Source organism: Canis lupus, chromosome 9, assembly GCF_011100685.1.
Source record: "Canis lupus familiaris isolate Mischka breed German Shepherd chromosome 9, alternate assembly UU_Cfam_GSD_1.0, whole genome shotgun sequence".
NCBI lineage: Eukaryota > Metazoa > Chordata > Mammalia > Carnivora > Canidae > Canis > Canis lupus.
In genome coordinates this window covers 15,556,622-15,580,259 of record NC_049230.1, presented here as the reverse complement: position 1 = coordinate 15,580,259, position 23,638 = coordinate 15,556,622, and the positions used below count along the sequence as shown (strand labels likewise).

The 23,638-nt window shown below is 37.0% G+C and overlaps 1 protein-coding gene across 9 annotated transcripts in view; it reads left to right on the top strand.

The window, feature by feature from the left end:
* Window positions 1-23,638, top strand: part of TANC2 (tetratricopeptide repeat, ankyrin repeat and coiled-coil containing 2) — a 369,540-nt gene that overhangs the window by 256,090 nt on the left and 89,812 nt on the right. For all 9 annotated transcript variants that reach the window (XM_038546935.1, XM_038546931.1, XM_038546938.1 and 6 more), the window contains one exon: window positions 19,693-19,974. In XM_038546935.1, the coding sequence (XP_038402863.1) occupies window positions 19,693-19,974 (282 nt within the window). The remainder of the gene's footprint in view (window positions 1-19,692; window positions 19,975-23,638) is intronic.

The following is a 23,638-nucleotide window of genomic DNA, read 5'->3' as shown; positions in this document are numbered from 1 at the left end:
AAAAAAAGAAAGAAAGAAAGAAATTATCTGCATGTGAAGCGAAACAAAACAAGGTATGCCTGAAAGTAGAAAACAAAATCCATTGACAAATTGCAGCTATATCTTTTTGAGAACTCTTTTTGTGTTCGGTTCTATTGACACTTGATGGTGTACCTCTGCCCTGGTATCTAAAGATTTATTAGTAAGATCTTTGACAGATGCATTCTAATGGGCTTGATATTTAGATACAGATATCACTTGTATCTAGAAAACAGCAAATACTTTTCTATTGAATTGAGCTTTCAACCTAAACATTCAGTAAAACCAAAGTACATCCAAAGATTTTTAATAGCATGCCTAAATCTTTAGAGAACTCTTTGCCTGAATAATGGATTCCTAACAAAACTAATTTTATAGCTCTTGCAGATAATGTCTCAACTTACTGTCTACACTACTACTTAAGATGCAGTTTTTCCATTGATAAAGGTGCTATGATATGAATGTTTTAGTTTCTTAAAGTTGTCTTTTCTTTCAAGAGCTTTTCTTGTAGTAGTCTAAATGGTTAGAACATGCCATTCATTTGAGTACTTTAATCCATAAGGGACTGGGTGTTTACTAAGCAGTATTTTGCCTTCTAAAATTAGCATACTAATCTTCCCTCAAAAAATGGCATGTTACTTTAATTACTCTTTATAAATTAACTCTGTGTCTTCTGATATGACTTAAAACATGTTAATAAGAAAGGAACACAAACTTGGATTGGCTTTCCTTGTATTTCTATAGACCTGCTTGGCGAGCCTTTATCATTTGTGCTTGTTATATCCAAAACATTGCACTTTATTGTGGAAACAGAATCATATTGTTTTCCTGGCATAATTTTTTTTCCTGGCATAATTTTAGAAAACATGTCACATTGTGCTTTCTATTTAATTTAAAGAAACTTACAAATTTCAATCATATTTGGATTTTATATATTTTTCTTCTGGCTGTGGTAGAAGTAAGACTTACCCTAAAAAGTAATAAAATGATTGAAACCTTTTGTAGTATACATTAAGACAAATCTTTCTACATGAGAGAGAGATCTTTCAACATTTTAAAATACCAAACAAGTCCTATGAAATAGTTTTTCAATCACAAATAAATGGGTTTTAAATCACAAGTGATGAGTTTTAAATGACCCTGAATCTTCAGAGAAGGTAGTTAATGGCATGTACACTGTAATGTGTCCTCTGGCTACTAAATATACTGACTTTTTCCAAGTTAGAGATTATCTGAAATGTTGTCTTTTGAGGATATGTCTAAAGAGGTAGCAAGCATTTATTGGGCACTTCATATAGGCATTCTTGCATTATTCTATTTAGAGTAGTAGCTCTGAAACTTTTTGGTATCAGCACCCTTTTATTTTTATTTTTTTTAAAGATAAATCTTTTTCATTTTTTTATTTTTATTTTTTAATTTATTTATTTATTCATGAGAGACAGAGAAGGGCAGAGGGAGAAGCAGGCTCCATGCAGGAAGCCTGATGTGGGACTCGATCCTGGGACTCCAGGATCACGCCCTGGGCCGAAGGCAGGCACTAAGCCGCTGAGCCACCCAGGCGTCCCTCAGCACCCTTTTATACTTAAAAAAAAAAAAAAAAAAAAAAAAAAAATTGAGGACCTTAGAAGCTTGTGTTTGAGTTATACTTATTGATATTTATCATATTAGTAGTTAAAGCTGAGAAAGTATTAAAATATCTGTTCATTTTCAAAAACAACAATAGACCCATTATTTATTAACATCATATAGGCGCTTGAAAATTCTGTTGTATATTTGTGAGAGAATGAGCATGGAAAAAGACAAGTAACCTCTTTGTATTAAACAATGTTGATTTTTTGGATTCCCTGAAAGTGTCTTGAAAGTAGCCCCCATGAGTCCCCAGATCACACTTTAAGAATCACTGGTTTCCATTGCAATTGAAGATAAGTGCCTTTACACCTTTAAGGACCATATAGTCTATTTAGAGAAATGCAAAAAAAGTTTAGTTTTAGAATTGATTAAAAGTCATCTACAAACATTGTTTAAGAGTATAGGCATAGAGCTATACTTTTCATCTCTGATTTATTTATTTTATGACTGGAAGTTTATACCTCTTAAATCCCCTCTACCTATTTCTCTCTTCTCCCTACCCACTCCCCTCTGGAAGCCAGTAATTTGTTTTCTGTATTTATTTTTGTTTTGTTTTTTTGTTTTCTGTATTTAAGAGTATATTCATTGTTTTTTGATTCTATATATAAGTGAAATCATATATTTGTCTTTCTCTGTCTACCTAAATTTTTCACATCTTTTTATATTTCCAAGCCGGCAGGAGCTCTTGTAGCTGACAGGCTCTACTCTTTCAACTTTGCATGGAAGCAGTTTTTGAATATTTGTCCGGAATTCACTTGTTTCAAGAGATACCTTCATTCTGGAATTCTAAGCTATCCATGTATAATTCTTTCATCATCTTATCACTAGCATTTAATTATGCTAACTTTGTGTTAGAAGGGCCAGCCAGTTTTCACTGATATTCTTTCGTTGTGTTACTTACATGCAATGACTAAAACCTTAGAGGTTATTCCCAGAGTTGATGCAGAACAGCTCTGTCATTGAGTAATGACCATTCTGCATGAAATCCGACACTTAAAACAAATGTCAAACAGAGTTACCTGTGTAATAAATGTTTATTTGAATTTTTAAAAAAAGACTACAGGCATAGTTCATTTAATAGTTACCTCAGTAATAACTACGGTTGTTTGATCATAATGGTAGTGTTTTTACTACTGAAGCAGAAGTTACCGGATAACATCTGAGCTAGAATTTGGATCTTAAGTGGGGCATTAACTCTAATATTTGGAGGAGAAAAAAAAGAACAAAAAACAGACCAAACAGACCAGAGCAAAGATAAAATACAGAATAAAAAAGCAATAGAAAGAATTTTGTAAAAAAACATTCACATTTGCTTCATTAGTAGTCTTTTTATTTATTTTTATTTATTTATTTATTTTTATTTTTTTTTACTTCTCAAGGCAGCTGTTTTGAACAACTGTTCTACCAAAATTGATGTTTCCAGAGACCTAGCCCAACAATGGGGAGAAGGTCACATAAGTGCACTGTCCAGGATCTCATTGCAGCAAGTTGGTAGATTTCTAGCTGTCAACCATCCAAGAGCCTGAGCTCTAATGGTAAAACAGTTAAAGAAGATTGTGTACCAGTAGTGCAGAGTATATAGCTGATAACCAACCAGAAGTGCCTTTTCTAGTCTCAAAGCCTAATGTCCTTGATAGATATTAATTTGAAACCTTATTAAAGTTAAGTCAAGGTTTAAAAACTATTTTGAGGTCCTTTTTTTAAAAAAAAAAAAAAGATTTTTAGTCATTTATTCATGAAATACACAGAGGGGCAGAGACACAGGCAGAGGGAGAAGCAGACTCCTGGCAGGGAGCCTGATGCAGGACTCAGTCCCCAGATCACTCCCTGAGCTGAAGGCAGACGCTCAACCACTGAGCCACCCAGGTGTCCCTCAGGGTTCATTTTTAAAAGTTTAATCAACATTGTGTTAATGTAGAGTTATACTAGAAGTAACCAACCTGAAAACTCTCTTTCTGACTATCTTAATGGATGGTCTCTTTCTGATCATCTTAATGGACTCTCTTCTTCCACAGAGAAAGAAACTAACTTTGCTGCCTAGTGAAAGGAAAGAAGAGGTTGTGAGTTTTATGGATAAATGTAATAAATCTTATGATGGAATATGTAAAGGGAACAAGGGGGAATTAGAATACACAAAACAAATCTGACTTCTAATAGTAGCTACCGGGGCAAATTAACTATGAATTATTAATGATAATATTCTAACACTGTTCTGCCTGAAGAGATTACACATTCCCAATTAAAACTTATTTCCCGATACACGTTAGTTTCCCTAGGATTTTTATACTAAATCCCAATACTAAATGGCCATTCACAGGCATTGGCTTTAGTTAATAGCTCCTTTAGTAGATAGTAGGTGGGAGGGCATATGTGCAAATGATAATCTGACTCATTGGCAGAATTTATATGAAAGTGACCCTGCCACGTGGCTTCATCAAAGCAAAATACTGAGTTTTCAAAAAAAAAAAAAATCAGTGCATAACAATATTTGTGAGTCCCTTACTTTTCCAAAACAATGAATCCTTTATGAAGATGACTAAGATGCATGTCATGAAGCTAATACTCTTACATTAGCCCACTGAGTCACACACCCCCGAGGTTCTTAGTCATCTTGATCATGACCTGGCTGGCTCTTACATTTACAAGAGAATATTTCCCTTATTGTCTTCTGTCTCACTGATCACTGTTTTATTTTTACAAAATTAGATTTCTTTTAAAATCCTGAAGTAAGGTTACATGCACATTCTGCCTATAGATAAATATTAGATGGGTAGATAGCAATCTTTAATTGTATGAAATTGACCCTCAAAACCCCAGCCACTGTTTTGGAAAGTACTTTAAAATTTGAAAATGTGGTATTCAAGCTGTATGTCTTTGAATGTCTGCTAGAAACTAGTTTATGCTTTTTGTAGTAGTCTGGCTGTGATTTTTTTTTTTTTTAAAAGCAGATCACTACTTGTTAAAGTAGCTCCAGATAGCTACACAGACCTGGTTTTCATTTAAGCCAACCTTATTTAGTAAATTTCACCTTAAAGTTTGGGAATCCAAACAGTAGCTAGTATACAACAAAGTTCTCCTGCACAACCCACAAAGGAGAAATAACCTTTGAGAAAGAGAAAAGACTATATAAAACATACGGTCTTCTAACAGACACATATTGACTCCTTTGCATTAAATAACACAACTACTAAAGTCTGTGGAGTAACATGAAAGAGATTCTAAATACGATTTCTAATTCTGCAGGAACAAATCACTGAAAATATTTTTAAGTGCCTTAGGTACAATAAAGGAAAAATAAGTAACATTATGACATTTTGATGTTTTGATCTAAATGAGATTTAAAGAATCAGTTTCCCAGTTAACCTATCATTATTTTCTCCAAAAGTAACTAAATATTATTAAGTAACCATATTCCAAATAAATTTACTTAGGTAACCCTTTGCAAAACCTTTCTGACTATGTAAAATGATTTAAACTTTCCAATCTTGTATATGAAAGTTTTTTTAATGAAATAACCTCCCAAGATATAATAAAATAGAGAACTAGAGAATTTCCTTTGTAGGACCATAGCTATTTCATCACTGAGAGTTCACTTAAAAATGTTTACTTTTAGGGGCATCTGGATTGAGCGTCTAATCTTAGGGGCTGAGTTGGCGGAGTGTCTAACTCTTCATCTTGCCTCAGGTTTTTTTTTTTTTTTTTTTTTTTGCCTCAGGTCTTGATCTCAGGGTCATGAGTTCAAGCCCAATGTTGGGGCTCATGGAGCCTACTTTAAAAAAAAAAAAAGTTTAATCTTAAATTTCAAGTCATTAACCAGTTTTGATGCTCCAATCAAAATAGATCTCATATCTCACATTCAAGGCCAACAATTTAATAGCGTAAAAATGTGTTGGCATAGTTATATAATTATTTTATCAAATGTTTCACATTTTAGAAACTTTGCTGTTTTTATATTTTCCCTAAATTTTGGAGTATTCAACATGAGGAAATGTAAAAACAGACATTTGAGTTATGCTTTCCCTGTTTCTTTTACTGTTTTCCAAAGGGAAAATCCCTTCCTGAAAATTCCACTCAGCAGTGACTCCAGGTTTTTCTCAACAAGTGTTTTCCTAGAAGACCAATGTCAGAAAGCTGAAATTTAATATACAGTTATTCAAAGACTCAAAGTATAATTTTCCAGAGTAAAATAAGTGTGTTCCCTTAATAGAATAAAATGGAAAACACTAAGACAGATGTTGAGAGTGGTACACTTTTAGACTTATAAAAAGTGATAGCATGCATTTATTGGAGTTCTTATTCTTTGTAGACACAGTGCTAAGAGCTATAAACATGTTCTTATTTAATCCTCACAACCCTTTGATCTAAGTAGTGGTAATAAGGAAACTGGGATTTAGAGAGGTTAAAAACTTGCTTAAGGTTACATGTCTAGTCATTGGCAGTGCCAGGATTCATTTCATATCTGGCCGACTCCAGAGCCTGTGCTCTTAACCACCATAATATACAATGTCTATAGACAGTATAATATAAAAAGCAGTAAGTAATGTAATTATGTACCAATACAATGGCTAATTGTAGATACTCCAGGCTCTGGGGTGTTAGGTATGGTAAAGAGAGCTGCTGCACGCGTATCAACACTAACTGCCAGTGACTGTCCTTTTGGCGGTGGCTCCAATCAGCTAGGGCACCACTGTGATTCATTAGCCCAAACTAGCTCTTATTTCCCTTTTTCTATTAATAGTGCCCCAATTTTGCTCTCACCTAGGCTTTATTTAACTCTTGAAGTCAGCTTTAAATCACTGTCTTCATTATTTCCTACACCCAGTCAACTTAGGAAGTCCTGAGGATTCTGCTCTCCCAGTTTCTCACATTCTTCCCATGTTCTCCATTCTCCATACAGCTAATTAGCTTGTCTCCCTCCTCTGGCCTTTCCAAGTTCAAATCAAGCTAACCCCTGGCTTGCCAGATTAGTCCTTATAAAATGCAGCTCACATAATGTCATTTCTCTGCCTTATAGTTACCATTGCTATCATCCTTCTCTAGTACAGATATTAGAAAAATAAAAAAAAATAACTTTGGAGAAGACAAGTTATGCTTTGCTAGTAGCTTTAAAAATTAGCTTTGTTGAGGTGCCTGGGTAGCTTGGTCAGTTTAAGCATCTGCCTTTGGCTCAGGTCATGATCTCAGGGTCCCTGCTTGAGCATCAGGCTCCCTGCTCAGTGGAACGCCTGCTTCTTCCTCTTCCTCTGCTGCTCCCTCTACTTGTGTGCGCGCGCGCTCTCTCTCTCTCTCTCTCTCTCTGTCAAATAAATAAATAAAATCTTAAAAAGTAAATATTAGGGCAGCCTGGGTGGCTCAGCGGTTTAGCGCCGCCTACAGCCCAGGGCGTGATCCTGGAGTCCCGGGATCGAGTCCCACATCGGGCTCCCTGCGTGGAGTGGAGACTGCTTGCTTCTCCCTCTGCCTGTGTCTCTGCCTCCCTCTCTCTCTCTCTCTCCTCTCTGTGTATTCTCATGAATAAATAAATAAAATCTTTTTTAAAAAGTAAATAAATAAAAATTAACTTTGTTTTTGCTTATGCAAAGCTAAATAATATTCTTTAAAATGGACACTGCCAGATGGACCATGAAGCAGAACATGTGGTGGACAAGAACTAAAGGAGCAAATATACTAGATAATGTATGAGAAGTTGCCTAGACAATGCTTAATGAATTTTATTCATTCATTCAAAAACAAAGTCTAAAATCTCAGCTCACGTCTTGATCTCAGGATCATGAATTCAAGCCCCACATTGGTGTTTTGTCTTGTTTTTAACATTTCTTGTATTGTGGATCTGCTGGTGATTAATTTTTTCAATTTTTATATGTCTGAAAAAGCATTTCACCATTACTTTCGAAAGATAAATTTTCACTGGGTTTATAATTTTAGAATCACAGATTTTATTCTCTACATAATTTAGAGCTGTAGGTCCACTGTCTTCTCATTTGCATCGTTTCTGACAAAAAATCTGCTGTTGTCTTTATCTTTGTTCTTCTGTACTTTGTAAAGTCTTTTTATTCTGTGGCTGCTTTTAAGATTTTCTGTTTATCTCTGGTTTTGAGCAATTTGATTATGATGTACTTTGGCATCATTTTCTTTATAGTTTTTGTACTTGGGGCTCATTGAGGTTCTTAGATCTGTGAGTTTATAGTTTTCATGAAATTTAGAAATTTTATAGCTATTATTTCTTTAAATATGCTTTCTGTCACCCATCTTCAAGAACTCTACATACCTCTATTTGGCCACTTGGAATGTATCACAATTCACTGATGCTTTTCTTATTTTAGAGGATTCTTTTTTTCTCTGTATGTTTAACTTTGAATAGTTCTTATTCCTGTGTCTTCAAGGGCACTCATCCTTTCATTTTTGTTGTTGTAGGTTTTTTTTCCCTAATAGTTCACTTGGATCTTTTATATCTTCCATTTCCCTACCTTTCGAACACATAGAATATTGTTATAATTACTGTTTTAATATCTCTCTCTCTGATAATTCTAACATATGTGTCAGTTCTGGGTCAATTTCAGTTAGTTGATTTTTCTCCTAATTATGGTTCTTTTTTTCATGCTTCTTTGCATGCCTAATAATCTATGTTTGGATGCCAGACATAGTGGATTTTACCTCACTGGATGTTGGATATTTTTGTATTCTTACAAATATTTTTCAACTTTTTTCAGGAATATTGAAGTTATTTGGAAACAGTATAATTTTGGGTGTTGCCTTTAAGATTTGTTGAGTAGGAACAGAACAATATTTATTATAGGTCTTTCTATTCTATACTACTGAGAAAAGACCTTTCTGAATATCCTACCCAATGTCCGGGAAATTGTGAGGTTTTCTATTCTGGATGCTAGTAATAGGCACTATTCCCTCTAATCCTCTTGGATAGATCATCTCCTGGCCTTGACAGTTTTCTCACATACATGTGCCAGTCAGTACTCTCCTTTCCACAGATCTTCAGAATTATCTCTGTTCAGTACTCACCTTCTTATAACTCTGTCCTTTGAGAGTTGCTGCGTTAGTCTCCCTGGATTCTTGGTTTCATCTCCTCAACTCAGGGAATCTGCCAGAATCTGACTGGGTTTTCCCCACCCTATATTAATGACCTGGAAATTCTCTTAAGGCAGTAAGTGGGCATGGGATAGGATATGCTTATTTGTTTTCCATCTCTCAGGGATCATTATTTTTCATTGCTTATGTCTAATGTCTTGAAAATCATTGTAAATACTTTATCTAGAAGTTTGTTTGGGAATTATTTTAGGTAGGAGGATAAATATAGTCCGTTTTACTCTCATCTTGGACAGAAGTAGAAATTCATGTCATGTATTTTTAAAAAATTATAGATGAAGTGGGCCTGAGCATAAACCCATCTCATTAGAAAATGACTGGTTTAGAGGCACCTAGTAGCTCAGTCAGTTAAGTATATACCTTTGGCTCATGTCATGATCTTGGGTCTTGGAATCAAGCCCCACATCGGGCTCCCTGCTCTGTGGGGGGCCTGCTCCTCCCTTTCCGTCTCCCTCTGCCAGCTGCTCCCCTTCCTTGTGTGTTTCTCTCTTTCTTTTTCTCTCTCTCCCTCAAATGAATGAATTTAAAAAAAAAAGTCTTTAAAAGAAAAAAGATTCTCCCTCTGCCCTTCCCTTCCTATTCTCTCTCTCTCTCTCTTAAATAAATAAATAAATAAATAAATAAATAAATAAATAAATAAATAAATAAAAATTTAAATATAGCTTGGTGGTTATAATTGGGTCCTCTGTGAACTAAACTATGTATTATACCTATAATGATGAAAAATTAAATATGGTCATTTGTTGTACAAGAATAAATCTTATGTGTAGTGTTAGCAAGACCTCAGTCACTAAATGGATTTGTGTAGATCCAGCCTTTTCAGTAACTTTTGTAAAAGAAAACAAGAATTGTCTTTAGAAATATCTGTCCTGTCCTCTCTGGACACTAGCTCTAAGACACCATTTTCTCCCTTCCCCCAGCTTCCTGTAGGAAGAATATTCTTTGATTGTTGGTCAACACCCAAGCCTTGCCTGTGATATGTGCAGAGCTTGGAAAATAATTTTTCTTCTCTATCTTGTTATTTAATGGCCTACTTGTTTGTGACATTTGCCTTTTAACAGGAAGGTATCCCTGAAAGGTGCCAAACAAATGACTCATTTCTTTTTATTATTATCATACAGAGCAGTGATTTTTCAAAGACCTGAATTTGCATCTTATAACTGTCTTCCTTGAGCCCTCCTGCTCTATCAAAGTGAAGTATATATACTATATCTCCATGTAGTTGGAGAGGAAAAATCCATATTGACTTTTCATTTATGAATTCATTTATTAAGTGTTATTGAATATACCTACCTTATGACAAAAACTATACTAGTCAATAAGTTAATAACTTAATGAGTTAGGTGACTATGGTAGGGCAAGTTGATAACATATGAGGGTAGAGTGTAGAGGTTGACATGATCATGGTAGATAGATTGATTTGGTAGCTGTATACAGAAGGAATAATAGGCTATTTAAGTACATAGTAAAAGCAAGAGATATTGAGAACCTAAACTACATGGCTGCCACTCACTGAGGATTAAGGTTCTGAGCTAAGAACTTAACATATATGTTCTCATTTAGCCTAATGGGATACTCTTACTATCCTCATTTACACATGATAATATTGAGACTTAGAATGATCAACACCTCCCCCAAGGTTATACCTCTCTAATAGCAGTAGAATAGGAAAGAAAAAGGGAATTATATCTGAGAGATCTTCCTCAATAATTTTTTTTTAAAGATTTACTAATTTATTTGAGAGAGAGGGAGAGAGAGAGAGCATGAGCAGGGAGAGGGACAGATGGAGAGGAAGATAATCTCAAGCAGATTGCCTGCTGAATATGGAGCCCAACATGAGACTAGATCTCAAGACCCTAAGATCATGACCTGAGCTGAAACCAAGAGTCAGACACTCAGCTGACTAAGGCACTCAGGCACCCCATTCCTCAAGAATTATTGATAAGATTTGTGACAAAGTAGATATAAAGATTAAGGAAGAAGAAATCTTGATGAGTGTCAAGTTTCTATCTGGAAAGCCCAGGTAGATTGGTGATACTTCATTAACTGAGATAGTAAATGGAAGAGAAAGAATAGATTAAAGTGAGTGAGACAGCAAACATTTGACGTTTGAGGTTTCTATTGGAAATCCAAATATATAACTCTTGTAAGTTGTTGGAGATACTGTATAGGAATTTGGTAATGAGGTAATGAGGAACAGAAATACAAACCATCACCACTTAGATAGTTGTGAAAGCTAGTAGTGTATTTCTTTGAGATTATGCAGGGAGATCATGAAGAAGAAAAAAATAAACAATTGAACCTAGAATTGGCAGTATCTTAGGGATGGACAGAAGAGAAAGAATCATTAAAGACACACCAGGAGGAGAAGACAAAAAGAAAACTAGAAGGTTAACAAATCAGGAAATGACAGACGTTGGCAAGGATGTGGAGAAAGGGGAGCCCTCTTATATGGTTGGTGGGAATGCAAGCTAGTGCAGCCACTCCAGAAAACAGTATGGAGGTTCCTCAAAAAGTTGAAAATAGAGCTACCCTATAACCTGGCAATTGCATTACTGGGTATTTACCCCAAAGATACAAATTGTTGATAGCAGCGATGTCCACAATAGCCAAACTATGGAAAGAGCCCAGATGTCTATCAACAGATGAATGGATAAAGATGTGGTGTGTATACACAATGGAATACTACTCAGTCATCAAAAAAGGGAAATTTTGCCATTTGCAATGATGTGGATGGAACTAGAGGGTATTATGCTAAGTGGTAGAAGTCAATCAGAGAGACAATTATATGATCTCACTTGTGGAATTTAAGAAACAAAACAGGATCATAGGGGAAGAGAGGAAAAAAATAAAGCAAGATGAAATCAGAGAGGGAGACAAACCATAAGAAACTCTTAATCATAGGAAACAGGATTGCTGGAGGGGATGGGGTGACTAGGTGATGGACATTAAGGAGGGTACATGATGTAATGAGCACTGGGTATTATATAAGACTGATGAATCACTGACCTCTACCTCTGAAACTAATCATATATGCTAGTTAATTGAATTTAAACTAAAAAAAATAAACACACATTTTAATTAAAAAAAAAAAAGGAACTAGAAGGAAATGCTGCCATGTGAAGCCCAAGAAAAGAATGTATTTCAAAAAGTGGATGTTAGTTAAAAGTTTTGAATACTGAAGTATAAAGACCAGAAAAAGAAATCATCATAATTAACAATTAGAAAGTCTTTAGTGACTTTAACCAAAACAATTTCAGCAGATATGTGGCTGAATAATACAGGAAGAGGCCAGGGTAGAGTGCTTGATTGCTGTGGAAGTGAAGAGAAGAAGCAGGGCTCTTTCAAATGTTGGGTAGTGAAAGGAAAAAGGGAGATAAGTCAGAAGCCTTAAAGGGAAGAGGGCTTCAAGAAAGTTTTAGTATGTTCTCAATGTCCTTTTTTGCTAAGTTTTGTTTTAAAGAAGTATGTATGGGAGATGGGTGATTTTGGTTATTCTGGATGTCTTTTTGGCTTAATGATGTTGGAAGTGCTAGCAGCTAACACAGTTAACCAGCAGACACTATCCTAGGCATATCACATCTATTAACTCATTTAATCCTCAAAGTGCCATTGTTATCCCTATTTTTAAAATGAGGGAGACTGAGATATCCAGAGCCAAGTAATTATCTTAAGGTCACACAACCAGTAAGTAACAGGATACCAGCTAAGGGATCCTGGCTCTGAGTCCACAGTTTTTCCTACTCTATTTTTCCTTATGAACTCCAAAAGTGATTCTGCTTTATTTAACCTTTTTTTTTTTTTTTTTAAACAGAAGTTATCTGGCATGAACATTTCTCAGACTGTTATCTTTAGATTGTCTTTAAGACCTGCTTCAAATTGCTTTACATTCTTTAGAAACTCATTTCCTGGTGTAGAAATAGCTGCCTACTCTAGTCCTATCCAGAGCAGTAAGAATAAACAACAGACCCTAAAGAGATTTGACTCTTGTAAATGGGAGAGTAAACCTTCTAGAAACTCAGTAGACAAATCACCCCCTGCCCTGGCTCAAACATTTCTTAAGGAAAAAATAAGGGTGTTTTTTTGTTTTTTTTTTTAACTTAAATTTGGTGTGGGGATCTCTGGGTGGCGCAGCGGTTTGGCGCCTGCCTTTGGCCCAGGGCGTGATCCTGGAGACCCAGGATCAAACCCCACGTCGAGCTCCCGGTGCATGGAGCCTGCTTCTCCCTCTGCCTGTGTCTCTGCCTCTCTATCTCTCTCCCTGTGTGACTATCATAAATAAATAAAAATTTAAAAAAATTAAAAATAAATAAATAAATTTGGTGTGGATGTGACATCACGTTTTGTCTGAAGCACATGTGGTTTTCTTCTCTGCTTTGGGTTGAGAATGGCATTCATGTCGTGAACCCTAAGAATAAGCCTCAAAGAGCCTGAAATTATCTTTTGTTCTGAGGAACAGAGGTGCTTCCAGGCTAGACTTTACAGTCATTGTAGAAGAATGTGAGGAAACACATCTCTGCTCCAGTTTGCACCAGACCTTGGCTGTATTACACACAGCCTTTCTTCTGCCAGTCCTGTGACTGACTTCTTTTAAGATGATTCATGATTGTTTTCCATGAGTAAATATGCTTTAGTCTAAATCCAGTTAGAGCTCCTTTGCCTCCACTTCCGTTTCCCCCCTTACTGCAGCTGTTTATATTTGCTTTTGGGCAAGCTGATCTCTTACCCTTAATGCACTTTTGTGTTGTTGTTTTTTAATGTTTACACTTTGCCTTGGTTAAAGAAAGGTCTATTTTCTCCATAAGCCTAGGTATATAATTATACTTATTGATGGTCTCACAGAGACTGTTTCCTAGAGAGAACTCATTCATCTGCCACAAGTCTAATTTGCATTGAAAAGACACACACTGAAGAAATGCCCACACTGATCTGAGTCTGAAGTGGTTATTAAATCCTTTTTTAAATTACTTTCCAAAGCTTGTCTTATTTGTGTACCCTATTGAAATGTGATTCCTTTCTATGGATTTTTCTCCCTTTTAACATTTTATTAGGAAAATTTTCAGATATATCAGAAAGGAAAGAATATTACAATTAATACTTACATACCCGCCACCTTGATTATATCATCAACATTTTGCTATCTTATTTTATCAGCCTTCTATCCACCTGCCCATCTCTTTACCCACCCATCATTTTTTATGAACTTTTAAGTAAATTACAGATATCAGTATGTTGTTTTTTTTAAAATAAGATTTATTATTTTAAAGAGTGAGGGCATGCCCATGAGTTGGGGTGGGGCAGAGGGAGAGAATCTTCAAGCAGACTCCATGCTGAGTGCAGAGCCTGACTCAAGGCTCAGTCTTACAACCCGTGAGATTATGACCTGAGCTAAAACCAAAGAGTCAGATGCTCAACTGACTGAGCCACCCAGGTGCCCCAGGATACTTTGTTAGAATGCTTTGAAAGGAGTGGGATGGTCTTGCTTTACTGGGATTACCAACTCTTGAGTGCCAGAGGTAAGAAAGCTACATCTGTTACTAAATGGTATGGATTAGCTCATCTTTTTTTCCTTAGCTCAGCAGTAGTTGCAGTGGTAATTTCTCATGGATTATTTCGGTGTTTCTGCCTGAGAAAATCTCTTGGAAGCCAGCTGATATCCCCAACAAACATTTACTTAGGAATATGAACCCCACAGAGAACATCGATTACCTCCATGTCCCACAATGCAGGCCAAAATGCGATCTTGTTCGTATGTCCTAAATTTATTATTGGTACATAGGAAGTAGGGCTCTCTTTCATCATATTGAGCTGACAAAAGCCTTAGGTTCTGAGGTACAGAAATTGTTTCTAGCTGTTCTTGGCGTCTACAGTTGTTTTACCATATGGTACTGGGCTAATTTTGTCTGTTCTTCCCTTGAGGCTTTTGTGAATTGATTACATTTTTAGAAAATTTTTTAAATAACTTTTTAAAATGTCAAAGCTTTCTCAGTAGAATAAAACATGATGGGAGATGACGTCAACATGAGAACAAGTTATCTTAAGAGAATTTTTCTCAAAAACTTAAGCATTTAAATGGAGTCTATACTTAATTCCATATTACAAATTAGCATCGGTCATATTCCTAAAAGCCTCTTTGATAGAAAATATAAAGTAATCTTGGACCTGAAGAGATAAGTCTGTTAGTTTAGAAATCAAATAAGAGTTTTTATAGCTCTTCTTCTCTGGAAAGGTTATTTCTGGCCAAGCACACGGTTCCTAAAGGGAAGCACAGGAGAAGTGAAGGAGAAAGAAGACCGCTTAGCCTGTCAGCTAAAGCCTAATCAGTCCTGGTCATCAGTAGGATCATTCATGTCACATTCAGATTTGAAAGTGACATCCTGTAGAGCAGCTGCAACATAATATAAAGAAAAAACCTGGATTTTTTTTTTCATCAGAATTAGGGTTTTTTTCTATTTCTGACACCAACTGTATGACTTCAGGTCTTGCTAGGCCTAATTAGACTCATCTTAAGCCAACTGATCCATTTTCTCCTTCTTCCCGGGGAGTCCTATCACTGCTCATCCTGATCTCATAGGGTGTTTCTGGGTGCCTACCGAGTGCACTCAGGTACCCAGGAAGCACTAAGTGGGTAGCAGCCACCTCCCATCAAGTGACAAGAAAAAATGGTGGAGTAAGGAGCTCCAAGAGTCAGTCCCACCACTGACACAGCCATTAAGCTGGCAAGTCTCCCAGAATTAACTTTATCAGAATTCTGGAATTGCTAAGTGAAAAATGAAAAAAGGAGAACAGGATTTTAGAGTTAAAAATAGAGCTACCCTATGACCCAGCAACTGCACTACTGGGGATTTACCCCAAAGATACAGATGCAGTGAAAAACCGAGACACCTCCACCCCAATGTTTATAGCAGCAATGTCCACAATAGCCAAACTGTGGAAGGAGCCTCAGTGTCCATCGAAAAATGAATGGATAAAGATGATGTGATCTATATATACAATGGAATATTACTCAGCCATTAGAAAGGGCAGCCTGGGTGGCTCAGCGGTTTAGCGCCGCCTTCAGCCCAGGGCCTAATCCTGGAGACCCAGGATCGAGTTCTGCGTCAGGCTCCCTGCATGGAGCCTGCTTCTCCCTCTACCTGTGTCTCTGCCTCTCTCTCTTTCTGTATCTCTCGTGAATAAATGAATAAAATCTTTTTAAAAATTATAGAAATGACAAAAACCCACCATTTGCTTCAACATGGATAGAACTGGAGGGTATTATGGTGAATGAAGTAAGTCAACCGGAGAAAGACAAATGGTCCTATGGTTTCATTCATTTGGGGAATATAAAAAATAGTAAAAGGGATTAAAGGGGAAAGGAGAGAAAATGAGTGGGAAATATCAGAGAGGGTGACAGAACATGAGAGACTCCTAACTCTGGGAAACGAACAAGGGGTAGTGGAAAGGGGAGGTTGGCAGGAGGATGAGGTAACTGAGTGACGGGCACTGAGGGGGGCACTTGACGGGATGAGTACTGAGTGTTATACTATATGTTGGCAAATCAAACTCCAATAAAAAAAAACATACAAAAAATATATATATTAAAAAAAAAAACAGGATCTACAGTATGATCCTATTTGGAGTTTTTAAAATAAGTATTTATGGTACAGAAAAAAATTCTGAATATATGTGAATAGTGTTTCTCTTTGGGTACTGGAAATACAATTATTATCTTGTTTATCTGCTATTCCTAAATTTTCTATAGTGGATATGTATTACTTCTGTAAAAAAAATAGCAAAAAGCAAAATAGGACAGTTTAGCACTTTCTCAAAAAGTTAAACATAGGGATCCCTGGGTGGCGCAGCGGTTTGGCGCCTGCCTTTGGCCCAGGGCGCAATCCTGGAGACCCGGGATCGAATCCCACATCAGGCTCCCGGTGCATGGAGCCTGCTTCTCCCTCTGCCTGTGTCTCTGCCTCTCTCTCTCTCTCTCTCTCTCTCTCTCTGTGACTATCATAAATAAATTTTAAAAAAAAATTAAAAAAAAAAAAGTTAAACATAGTTTCCATATGACTCAGCAATACCACTCCTAGATATATACCCAAGATAACTGAAAACATATATACACAAAAACTTGTACATGAATGTTTATACCAGCATAAAGCATAATAGTCAAAAAGTGCAAATAAATTAGATGTTAGATAAATTGATAAACAAAATGTGATATATCCATATAATGGAATATTACTCAATAATTAAAAAATGAAGTACTGATACATGTTTTGATATGAATGAACCCCAAAAACATTATGCTGAATGAACCAGACACAAAAGAACATATATAACAAAATAACATTTACTGTGTATGTCCAGAATAGGCAAATCTGTAAAGGCAGGACGCCTCTGGTTGCCAGGGTCTGGGAGGAAGTAGGTCTAAGGAATAACAGCTAATGGGTGTACAGTTTTCTCTGGAGGATAATAACATTTCAGGAATTAGATAGTGATGGTTGCACAACTTTGTGAGTATATAGTTGACACTTGAACACCAGATTTGAACTGTGCTGGTTGACTTCTATGTGGATTTTTTACAGACAGTACTATACATGCATTTTCTCTTTATTATATTTTTCTTACTAACATTTTCTTTTCTCTAGCTTACTTTATTGTAAGAATATAGGGCATAGTGTGTAAAACATACAAAATATGTGTTAGTTGACTGTTTATGCTACCAGTAAGGCTTTCAGTCAGATAGGCTATTAGTAAAGTTTTGGGAGAGTCAAAAGTTACACATGGATGTTTAGCTCCATGGGGCATCATGTCCCATAACCCCCAGGTTGTTCAAGGGTCAACTGTACTAAAAACCACTGAACCATATACTTTAAAAGGGTGAATTTTATGATCTGTAAAGTATAGGCCAATAAAGTAATTATTAAGAAAGTTAAAATAGACTATGAGCTAGCTATAAGACATTAGAATTATAAAGAATATACTTAGCAAGTTAAAGTCAAATTTTTCACTGAATTCTGTAATTATAGTTATGAATTTTTAAAAATTTTTTATCTTAAGTCCAGTTGTTAACATACAGTGTTACATTAGCTTATATTCATGGATTTAATTTATTTATTTTTTTAGTTATGGATTTTAAATGTAAGTTTTGCTAAAGAGATGAGAATCAGGAAATTATAAGGGATTATGTAGCTAAATCTCCAGGATTTTTTAGGTTGTTTTGCTTTGTTTTGTTTTTTTAGTGAAAATTTGGGACATTTTAAAACTAATAGAGGAAACTATTTTCTCCTCTTTTTAGAGTTTGGCTTTATATTTTTAATTATTTGCACTATTTTTTAGAATTGTTATCCTTTTTTTAATGAGAGCGTGTACATGTATGCTTTTTGTGAGTAGATTTTCTCAAGTAAGCTGCCATCTCTAGATCCCATTTAATGATGTATAAGTGGTTTTTTAAAGTATGTTCTAGAATAATATGAGCAGCATAAATAGATCTCATCTCCCCCTTTTATAATTTCCCTTTCTCCTATCTTCATTCCCTTCCCCTGGGCTTTATTCTTCAAAATATAAAATGTGGTTAGTGGAATACCTTATTTTTAATTAATTCTTTCAGTAAGCATTTATTGAGTACCTGCTATATGTCAAAGCACTGTCTAAGGTTAAAGATAATAAAAATAAGATACCTGGTTCCTGGGGCACCTGGCTGGCTCAGTCAGTCAGAGCATGTGACTCTTAACCTCTGGGTCATGAGTTCAAGTCCCCAAATGGGCATAGAGCTTACTTTAAAAAAAAAAAAAAAAAAAGATACCTGGTTCCAGACAGATGAAGTGACACATCTTAGAGCTACTCTCTGAACAGTTAGAAAGGCATTAACCCATATAAGGGAGGTCATAGACAGGACTTCTTTTTACCATCAATAAAATTAGAAGGCTGATCTTTGAAACTAAGTTACATCTATTATACATTTTTAGAAAACTATTGAAAGTAGAGCTCATACTTGGCTCTTAGCACATCCCACAACTACAGAAGCACAGGAAAAAATCTTGAGAAAAGCAGTAGGATCTGTCTCCAAGACATGTGTATATAAGCCAAAAATCTTTGTTGTTTTTTTTTTTTTTTCTTTTTTAATTGGCATGAATACAAACAGTAGAGAAGCAAGACCTGAGGTCAAAGTTTGGTTTCTGCTTCCTTGACTGCTTAACATGTTGAAGACTTTTTAAACTATCAGAGCTTTGAAAGGCTTTGCTTATCTTAATATACCTACTAAATTAAAAAGAAAAATACCATTATGAACCTAAAAGGAATTACTATTCACTGATATTTTTAAAGAAACAGACATGTCCTCTTTGCATTGTCTTTTGCAAGACTGATATGCACTGATTAGTAAAGTTTTTGGGTTTTAGCCACATTAGTTGTTAAATATTGAAATATGTCCTCGCTGGTTGGTAAAGAGCTGATGCTGTAAGCCATCTGGATGCTCTGCCACAGCTTGGACTCTCTCCCAGGAACTCCAACCCTGTATCTTCCCACAATCCTGCAGCTAGAAGGTTATCTCCAGTCATAGAAGGAAGCCATAAGGACCCTGCTTCTGTACTACTTTCACATCCATTCTGATTGCTCGTGTCAGGCATTCCCCACTATTTAATAATTTTGAATATCACTGTGTCTTTCTGACTATTCCATAAATCATTGACATTTTAACCATGTTTGTTTTGTGCCAACTAGGGTATCAAATGACCCTACCTCACCTGCTATCTGTGTAGAACCCATTTTGAGTTGTATTATTTGCTGAGTAACAATTAGAGCTACTCAGCAATTATTTGCTGAGTAACTGTAACAACAGTTACAGAATACTATTGTACTGTAACTAATAGTCTCCTAAACCATGCTGCTTTTCTTCTGTATTTCTTTCAGTGATGACAGTTTGGCCTAAATTCTGTGTTCTCTTATTGTTCCTTCCAGTTCACTTTGCACCTTATAGGCCTCCAGATATCTCCCTGAAGCCTCTGCTTTTTGAAGTGCCCAGCATCACTACAGAGTCCGTGTTTGTTGGTCGGGATTGGGTTTTCCACGAAATAGATGCTCAACTTCAGAGTTCGAATGCCAGTGTGAACCAAGGAGTAGTGATTGTGGGAAATATTGGGTTCGGCAAAACTGCCATCATCTCCAGACTGGTGGCCCTCAGCTGCCATGGAACACGGATGAGGCAGATTGCCTCAGACAGCCCACATGCCTCCCCCAAACGTACGTATTCCTTTTTTGTACTACTTCGTTGTTCGGGATGTTTTTCTGACATATTAAGTCTAATATCCTTTTTATTTTATGATCTGCAAAACCTGACTTGCATGTGAGGACCATTAATTCAGAGTTGAGACAAAGAATGTAATACCCTGTTTACATTTAACCCACATATCTAGCAGTCACCTAAGTGTGACTGAGAAAACCTTTCTCTAGAAATAAATTTATGACTTCCCTTCTGGCAGTCTGGCTAATCTATCCTTTGGACAATGACTATAGCAATCGCCTGTAAGAGCCATTGCATCTATCGCTGTCAGCTCTTGCTCTGCCGGGGCCCATGTCTTCTTGCTACTAGCCAGCACAGTCTGTTCACAGCCTTCATTTCCTCACTCTTGATGTCAGTACTGCACTGTTTGGGCTTGAACTTCATTGTGTCCTTGAAGGGTTCCTTCTAATTCCTTGTAAAAAGATGCTGAGATATCATATGTATTCATACTTCTTTCATCACAGGCAAAGCACAGCTTACTGATCACCATCAGGATCTTATTTGTTTATTTTTAAAATACTCACATGGTCCTTAGTACCAGGCACTCTCTAAGACCTTAACAAATCTTAATTCACCCAGTCCTCTTATCAACTCAGTAAGGTAGTTCCTGTTATCTTCATGTCACAGATAAATGGTCTGAGGCTCAAAGAGGTTAAGTAGACCTCCCAGGTTTCAAAGCCAGTAAATGGTGAAACAAGAATTTGAGCCTAAGCAGTCAGTTTCAGAGGTCAGTCTCTTACTCATTTTGCTGTCTGGCCTCTCCGTGTTGGAGAAACTGACCTGAAGAAAGGAAATGTATAGTTCTTCTTCCTTATATGCCCTATATGTATAGAACAGTCTATCTGGCTTCTGTTAGTTATAAGGGAACAAAACCAAAAAGTATTACTCTGTTAGTCCAAATCAATAATGTAGCTCATGGCACATTTTCAGACAGCAACCACTAGAGATGGCTTGAGATCATAGTAGATACAGAGTCTACCATATGCTAGACACTCAACAGGAACTCTACTGAGCATCCTGCAGACATCCTGCTTCCTGATGAAATTAGCAGCCTCCTGTCACTGTGCAGGCAGATTACCTTTGGTCACCTTCTGGACACCTCACATGGAGATCTAGTGTCTATGGAGAAGGCTGGTGGAATCGAGAGTCCCTGTTTACCAGGGTGTGGTGAAAATGGGTATGGAAGAGCTCCTTCCTCACAAGCAGTAGCATTGTTAGTTTCTACATGAAGCTCTTCAGAGGTAGATTGGCGTTGGGTCATGGAGTTGGAGCCCCAGCACTCCATTGACTACGTACTTTGTAACTTAAGGCTTCTAATTGGAATTTTTAGACCTGTTTTCTCATCTGTAAAATGAGGAAGTGATCTTTAAGATTTGTTCCTGTGTTAGGATTCTGTGGTTCTAAAAACATTTCGTCTTGAAGTTGAAAAGTCATTGAAATTAGCTTTCCAGTCTATTCCAGTGTTTTTCTGTGAGTACTTAAATGTCACACCAAACTATATCTTATCGGAGTAATCCAAGAGGTTGACTCTTTGAGTGTGTCAAAAAGGAAACCAGACGGCTAATAGCCTCTCTGAGTCCTCTGTGTATCACTGTTGCAGATAACAGAATGGTAGAGTCCTGCAGGACAGACTAAATCCCAAGTGCAAGAAGAGCTGCTTTCTCAGAAAGCAAAGGTAGCTGGGAGAGCAAGAGTTAATAGAACACAGCCCATGTGCTCCCCAAAGCAGGGGTTCCTTAGAGGTAGTTCATTAAGTTATTCTCTGACATCCATCCACTGCCTTTTATCTCCAAAGATACTCTAAAAATATCAGGACGCTCCCATTCTTGAGATAAATGTCCATATGTTGTTACTGTAGATTTGGCCTGATAGTTAACTGTGAAAACTTGAAGCCAGTGTGAAAGGAGATAGAATATGTGGTTATGTATTTATCAAAATTACACCGAACCAGTAGTTGCTTTGTACAAAATAATTTTTGTTGTAATCTGCCGAAGTCCAAACTACATTCTACCTCTGCCACCTTCCCAGAGCCACTAGCCCTTAAGAAGGGTCAAGAATAAGTGACTGATAAAGCATGTGAGCTGTTTTTTGGCATTAATCTGTTATTATGTAAGCCAGCACTGGGAGTTTTGCTGGCAATAGCAGAATTTCTTTCATTAATGAATAAGAATGATGTCTGTATAGAGAGATGGCTTAATTTTTCAGAGTTTAATTTACATCAAGCTTGGATAGGTTTATTTGAATTCCCAATGGTTTTCCTAACCCTGAGTCAGTGATACCAAGGATACAGTTGTAGAAATAATGAAAACAAGGTGGAAAATCATTGGAGCTCCCATCTTCCATCTCTGTATCATATGCCTTCTTTCTTCGCCCCTGCCTCCTCCACATTGTGCAGTGCTGCTGTGAAAGATGTGAGCAGCTCCGCCTGCAGGACTTCATTGCCTGGCTCTGTCCTTCCCCCACAGATGCTCAGCCCCCGGCTCACCCCCACCTTGTCATGTCCCTGGGAAGCTGTCAAGACCGGCACAGGCCTGTCATCCTGCCTTCCACCTACACCCCTTCCCAAACCTGACTCCCCCGTCAGTCTCCACCACCACCGTCATCACCCACCCCCCAGTGCAGACACCCAGAGAACAAAAACATTTTGTAAAAATAGACCTGTTGTGTAATTTAGGCATTATTACGTTAACTACAGGTATACTCAGTACAGTAGTTAGGGAAGCTCTGCTTAATATGAGACTCTTTTTTTCCTGTCTCTAAAAGTCTCAGTGTAGGTATTATTTGGACTTGACATTTGCCAACAGCTGCCAAGCCTCCAGACAGCTGTTAAGTAAGCCACCTCTCCACTCCCTAGTCTGCTCGTTTCAGGAGTCTGTTTGGCTAGTTTGCTGCGCATATTGACTGCTGCCTACCTATAAACTTATTTAAATTCCTGTTCTCTGAGTACTGAGCGGAGAGTGAGGATACTCTGACAAAAAGGAGTGCTTCTCCAAATGGCAGTAGCTAGAAGACAGTATTCAGTCAATAACGGCCCACAAAATCAGATAGAAATAAAGGGGAATAGGGCAGGGAGAAAGTGCATAACAGAAATGATACAGTGACAGTCACTGAGCTTTACCTCAGGTCACACATTTTCAGTCTTTTTCCATTGCTGTCTCCCAACCTCTGTCTTCCAAGTTATTCTAAACTGGCTCCAATGACCGGAGAATTGACTCTCCCAGCTGGATGGAAGAAGTCTTAATTCAGTCCTACTGGTGCAGAGTTGAATGAGGACTTCCCCTATTCCTCCTGCTTTTCAATGGCTAGTAACCATCAGCAATCTCCTTATTTTAGTTCCCATTTTTATGCTATGATCTGCATCCATATATATATATAGTCTATAATTTCTAGTAGGAGATAAGACACTTTCTAAATAACATGAACAAATGCAATTTTAAAAAAAGATTTTATGTATTTATTTGACAGAGAGAAAGAGCACAAGCAGGAGCAGCAGAGCAGGGAGGAGAAGCAGGCTCCCCACTGAGCAGGGAGCCTGATACCGATACAGGGCTCCATCCCAGGACTCCTGGATCATGACCTGAGCTGAGGCAGATGCTTAACTGACTGAGCCACCCTGGCATCCCA